We start from the raw sequence: 6,177 nt of genomic DNA, 5'->3' as shown, positions 1-6,177 counted from the left end.
GAGGCCGGGGCCGGGCGCGGCTCCTGCTGCCGCCCCGCGGGCGGGCGGGCGGGTGGCCGCGCGGAGGCCTGGAGCTCGCCTTCGGTGCCGGGCAGCGGCTGTCGTGCGTGGCACAGGGAGGCTCCGTGGGGACGCGGATGCTGCGGGAGCATCCTCTTTCGCAGGAGCAACGCCCCTGTCCAGGGCTTTAGTAGGAAAGAGGAGATTCACATCTCATGAGTTTTTGGTCTGTGGGATCGAGATGGCTGCCCTGGATGCGTACTGACCTGGCTCCTGTTGCTGTCCTTGCACAGGAGTGTGCACACAGTACCAGCTGGTAGAGTTTGGTGGAGATGTGCGAGCATCTGGGGACTCTGTGTCCCTGTTCTGCCAGGCATCTGGATTCAGCTTCAGCATCTATGACATACACTGGTACCGTCAGACCCTCAGAGGCATTCTTGAGTGGGTATCCTTCATCGGCAGCCAGGCTGGCACTACAAAGAAATATGGGACAGCTGTGGAAAGTCGAGCCACCGTCTCCCGGAACAACTCCCAAGCCATGGCATCTCTCTCCCTTCACCGCTTGCATCCAGGGGACTCAGCCCGCTACTTCTGCGGCATTGCACTGTGACAGGAAATCCAGCTGATGGTTAACAAAAAACCCTTACCAGGAAGACATGGACTCGAGTGCATCTGTAGGGCTACTGAGAGCTGTGGCGGCTTTGGGCTGCTTCCACGAGGTGAGGAGACATCTCTGCACACCGCAGACAGCCCTGTCCTTTCTGCAATAATTCTCTTCCTTTTACCACTCATCCTGACTGACTCTCAAAAGCAGTATTTTGAGCTGAGGAAGATGCTCAGTGTATTTCTTGTCACCAAATCAGCTTGGCCACTCTTCCTGCCTGCAGACCCTCTCTGCCTGCCCTTTGTCCCCTTCTTCCCTTTGACTCAGGCTTCAGAAACATCATTGCCTGTTTGCATTGACACTCCCATCACCAATCCAGCCCTCAGCCGTTTCCAGGAGCACAAAAAAGGAACAGCAGTGGATGAACTGCCCAGTTGTGGCTTGATGTGCATTTCAGGTTAATGGGATCCAAGCACCAAGGCCTGCCGTGTGAGGGCAAGCAAGGCACACATAGACCCTGTAATGTACTTACAGCTCCAATACTTCCTATATTTATTTATGTGGCCTGGTACCAGAAACATCTCAGCAGGCCTCTCCAGACCAAGGACTTACTCCCCTTACTCCAGAGCAAGGGCTGGGAAGTCTCCTAGAGCTCCAGCCCTGTACAGTTGCTGGCAATAAAGGGGTTACTGAGGTTCCTGCAGAGTGCCTAAGGCTCTTCCTTAGGAGACAGCCTTCAGAATATAATAAAAGAAAGGTTGAGAGAGTCTCTAGTTGTTCAAAAAACTTCTCTCCTACTCTGCTCCCAGGCACTAGCTTGCTTGGTCACTTTGTGCTAAATGCACTACAACTACCCAGGAGGCAGCAGGCAGCTTTCATGAATCTGACCAGAGGAATAGACTCAGCTCCCTGCATATTACAGCCAAATTGACTCCAAATCAAGCATGTTTATTTGAGCTCTATTCAATACTATTCAGCACCCTCAAGGGAAACTGAAGGTCTGTGGGTCTGAAGACCAAACAATGTTGTTGCTAAACCAAGGAGACAGCCATCCATGGTATCAGCCACCTTTCTAGTCAAGAAGAAACAATGGAATCAGAAGTCACCTCATTTAGGTAAGGGACTGGCTTCTCTGATGCTGGGAAAAGGCCCAGTGCCTGGGATCTCTTTCCCCTTAGCAACTGGAAAAATGGGCACTAGTCCTCAGCCTCTGGAGGTGATTCCTGCCAAATGTGAAGGAAAGGTAACCCTTCAAGGAGAATACTGTAAATTACCAAAGCAAGTAATTGCCATGGAGGGAGGTATTCAGTAGCTGAGAGAATTAGCCATGCTGGATGATGTGGAAGGATGCAAAGATCTAGTGTGTACTTCAATGAGATTTAACCTTAGGTGAAGCTAATCTATAATTAGAGTTATATGTTGTAGGAAAGCACTGCAGAAGACACTAACTGGATCAAGAAAGAGTGAACTTGGCAAGGAACCTGGTAAGTTGAGTGTAGCAGTGACTTGGACAAAGCTGGTGCGGGCCTCCGGGAATTCAACATGCTGCTTCTCATGTCCCAAGTGACCACTTTGACAGCTGAGGTCTAAATCATCTACTGTTCTTATGGATGTCTTGGGAAGTGGGAGAAGCCCTTAGTACAGGAAGGCAGTATCTGTTAAGAGACAGGGAATAGTGGTTAATGAGAATATACAGATTTATATATTGGATAGAAAGATGATCAGGGGATATGTATATTTATTTGTGTGGAACCTGGTCATCATGCAAATGGTATGGAATAAAGGGTAGAGATTGTACTGGGTCTGAGTAGGATGGAATTAACTTTTTCTATGCCATACTTTGCCCTTTGTCATGGAGTTGACTAGATCAATCTATGTCCATGACAGGGGCAACAGGCCCCCGCCCTCCCCTCCCACCCCAGTCCCACAAAAATGGGAAGGAAGGAAGGGAGGAAAAGAACAGAGGCAACGATCTATGGAGGAAAACTTATTTTACTATAATATCGGAATACAAGATAACACAATATATGCAATTTAATTGAAATTGGGATTAATAAATCAGACAAGATGAGAGAGAGAGTTCCCAGGACCGAGTCAAACCTGAAAAGCTTGGAACGACTAGGAAAGCACCTCCAGCACCCACTGCAAGGCATCAAGAGAGTGCCCCCCCCACCCGGAAGGGCCAGATCCCGTGACTGCTGTAATGTACAGGGATAGGAACCTGGGATTGGGGCAGTGACACTTTAATACCCTGTATACTACATGATGTTTTGATGTGGAATACTGAAACCCCAAAACAAAAAAACATAGAACCATGACACCCTTGGATTGTGAATGGTGTTGGTATCTCATCAGTGTTTTGGCTCTTGTTGAGCAATGCGGGCACATCACCAAGGCTTTGTCTCCTGCTCCCCTGCCAAAGATCAGTAGGTTGAGAGTGTGTCTCGCTCCAATTTATAGGAGGGAGAGGAGGTTCTTTTATTATCTATATACCTGGCGTGAGATTAAGAAGCAACGGTTCAAATGCTGGTCCGACCAGTTTATTACAAATCTTAATCAGGGAAATGCGGAAGGGGAGGGCGGACACTATTATGAATTAGGGTAATGGGGAAGGGAAGGAGGGCGATAGAAAAGATAGAAGAGAAGAAGCAAGGGGTCTTTATAGGCAGCAAGAGGGAGATAGTCACCACCATGGATCCAGCGTGGACCGTAGTTCAGTCTTTGATCTTCAGTAGCGGTGGGTCATCAGGCAGAGTTGTCCTGTTGACAACGACGACGGTGAGAAGGACGATGAGAGACAACCATGGTGATGATGGCCCCTTTTCAATGGTTTCAAAGTGGTGAAGTCAGCTATCTTTGGAGTGACAGCTCAAATCCAAAGTGGTCGAGTCAGCTCTCCTTTGAGTGGCAGCTTCTGGCTCTGGGGCCTCAGCAGGAAACTCCTTTGTTCTTATCTTCCTGGCCTTGCCAGCAGATAAGAGGAAGCAGGGAGGCACCAACTTGCATCTTGCCTTCGCAGGATACAATGGTATCATCCCCCAGCCTCCCATAGCAAACAGGAGTTATTTGGTCACAGGCTAGTTCTTCCGCCAGTAAACAGTCCTGAGCACTATCTTCCGAAGGCAAACAGCTCCAAAGATGTAAAATTGTCCACACAGCAATGTTGATTGCCACACAGCATCCATCACTTGCCTCCTCAACAAAATACCTCAGGAAACAAGATTTGAGCCAAAAAAAAGCAAAGAAGGATTCTCACAGAGTGGAGAGGAGGTGGGATAGAGCTCAGACACCTGACCTAAACAGACTAAAGAGATATTCCATACCATATGACATCATGCTCATCAATAAAAGCTGGAGTAATACTGGAGACACTTGTTACAAAGGCATTTGTCTCCCAGACCAATCACTATGTGCATATAGGCCCTGCTTTCCAGGAAGTGGCTGAACACTGCTTGCTGTTGGAAGTAGAGATTTTTTTTTTCTCCTTTTTCTTCCTTGTATGGCCTGTGCTTTTCTTTTGCTAAACCAATTCTCTCTTAAGTTTTCCTCCACTTCATTGTCTTACCCCCTACAGCCCCGCTCATTGTCCTGCTGTGGAAGAGGAGTGAGACACAGAGCAAGAAGCTTTGCAGCGCTTAGCTGCCTCCTGGTGTTATACCACAACACTTGAGAGAACCATGCTGTCATGGTGACCCTTCAGCCTGACAGTAACCAGATTCTTAAAAGGAAAATAGAGAAAACACAAGAGAGTCACGTCTGCCCAGAACATCCTGGTCAAGCCCAACCCTCTGATTGAGGTCAGTGTCACTGACATTGGCACCAGAGGGGTTCATACTGGAACCAAAGTCAGGGAAGGGACAGGGATAGCTGTCAATGAAGGACCAAAGCTCACACACACCCTTTCCTGTGCTCTACACCACTCAGTACCGGGGTGGCTCATCAGTGGCTTGGAGCAGCTGCACATGGCTGCGAGCTTTCTTCTTCCCATTTCTCACACCAACCCTTACTCCTCACATTCCTGAACTACTTCAGCTTTGGAAACAAGTTTCCATCATTTCCCACTAGGATGGACACCCTATAATGGCCCACCTGATGAGCCCTGATTTGTTTTTTGGGCATGGTTCAGTTCAGTTCAGTCCACGAGTTTTGTTCTCTGAGGGAAGAATGGGAAAAGAGGAAAGTACAAAGGGTCACCTGGGAGCTCAGTGGGAGAAAGGAGATGTCTGAAGACCCTCAGAGAAGATGAATTAGGAAAGACAAAATCTTTTTTACATCCGAAATGAGGCATCTTTCACCTTTTTTTTTTTTTTTTTCTTTAATGGTGGTAGATTTAACAAACCTATATTGGAGTAAGGCTGAGTTTATTGTATATCTCCTTTGCTCTTTCCCCAGTAACATGAATATCTGTGCATTTGCCTTAGTGCTTCGTCCTGTGGTCGTATTTTGGTTGTTTGGTTGGTGTTGTTTGTGTGCTTCTCTCACAGATTCGAGACTATAAAGGGAGCAAGAACTTCAGAGACACGCATTTGTAGCACCACAAGTAGAAGTCTGGGAAAGCAGTATAGTAAATAAAGTAATTGCTAGAGCTCTCACTGCCTGTTCATCTTTAGCTCCTGAGGCTGCAGATGCCCCTTGTCAGTTGCAGGCAGAGGCTTCTGGGCCCATGGTTGGGAAGGTCACAGATTCTCTCATGCTTACCTGCCACATCTCTGCTGTACCTACTGCTGACAGCAGCTATGCTTGGGAATGGATCAGGCAGATCCTCCTCCTGTCAGAGACCTGCAGAATCCAGTCCTACTGCAGCGTTTCATGTTATTCCAGCACTTTGCATCATTCCTCTAGACCTGTTTCGCCAGCTCTGCAAACGCATCTAGGAACCAACTCTACCTGGAAGTGCTTTCACCCACAGCTGCAGACACAGCCGCCTATTTCTGCAGCAGAGAGCTGGAAAAGGATGCAGGGTTTGAATCACAGGCAGGACAACAAAGGAAGGTGGTGGGGATAAAGTGCCATGTTTCCTTCTGACTCAGACTGTGACTGCTCTATACAGAACCACAACACTTGAATTTTCTCTCTTTCTGATTGGTCAAGAGACTGACTTGCAGCTAACTGGTGACTAGAGACAAAACTGTAACAATCTTGTCAATTCCTCAGAACCAAAACTGTCCTGTAACATTCTTGTGAAAGGTGAAAACAAACACGAGTGCAATGGAGAAGCTGGAGTTAGTCGCCTTGCTTAAGAAGGTCTTGGGTCCTCCCCCTGAACCACAGCCCTTCACGATCACCACGCAAAGGGAGAAGCATGGCAGTATGGATGCACACGGCGTGTGACACCACTCTCCATCTGGCAGGAGCTCCTGGCCCAATTGACGGGGACTGTCATACGGCATCAAAGGCACTCCCAACCCCATAGCCAAAAGTACATCCCCAGAAAGAGATCAAGGGGAAAGGACCTTCAAGATATTGTGAGATCTGCAGTAGTGACTCCTTTCCCTTTCCCTTTCCCTTTCCCTTTCCCTTTCCCTTTCCCTTTCCCTTTCCCTTTCCCTTTCCCTTTCCCTTTCCCTTCCCTT

General features: G+C 48.1%; 1 long non-coding RNA gene and 1 gene segment (V, D, J or C); both read left to right on the top strand.

Annotated features, from left to right (window-relative positions):
- Positions 1–293: 293 nt before the first annotated feature.
- On the top strand, positions 294–610 carry LOC122192563 (the record flags this gene model as incomplete). The annotated part of the segment is given in 1 exon segment: positions 294–610. A coding segment is annotated over 1 exon segment (317 nt), but the record flags the coding sequence as incomplete, so codon positions are not given.
- Positions 611–615: 5 nt separating this feature from the next.
- LOC122192564 lies at positions 616–5,196 on the top strand. The gene is made up of 2 exons (XR_006182640.1): positions 616–2,088; positions 4,179–5,196. It is a non-coding gene; the product is annotated as an uncharacterized LOC122192564 (long non-coding RNA).
- The last annotated feature ends 981 nt before the right edge of the window (positions 5,197–6,177 follow it).

The sequence above is a fragment of the Lagopus leucura genome, unplaced genomic scaffold (assembly GCF_019238085.1).
Source record: "Lagopus leucura isolate 7727_CA_CO unplaced genomic scaffold, USGS_WTPT01 33105-0_obj-0_obj, whole genome shotgun sequence".
NCBI lineage: Eukaryota > Metazoa > Chordata > Aves > Galliformes > Phasianidae > Lagopus > Lagopus leucura.
The sequence above is the reverse complement of the archived record's forward strand: the minus strand, read 5'-3'. Positions and strand labels throughout refer to the sequence as shown.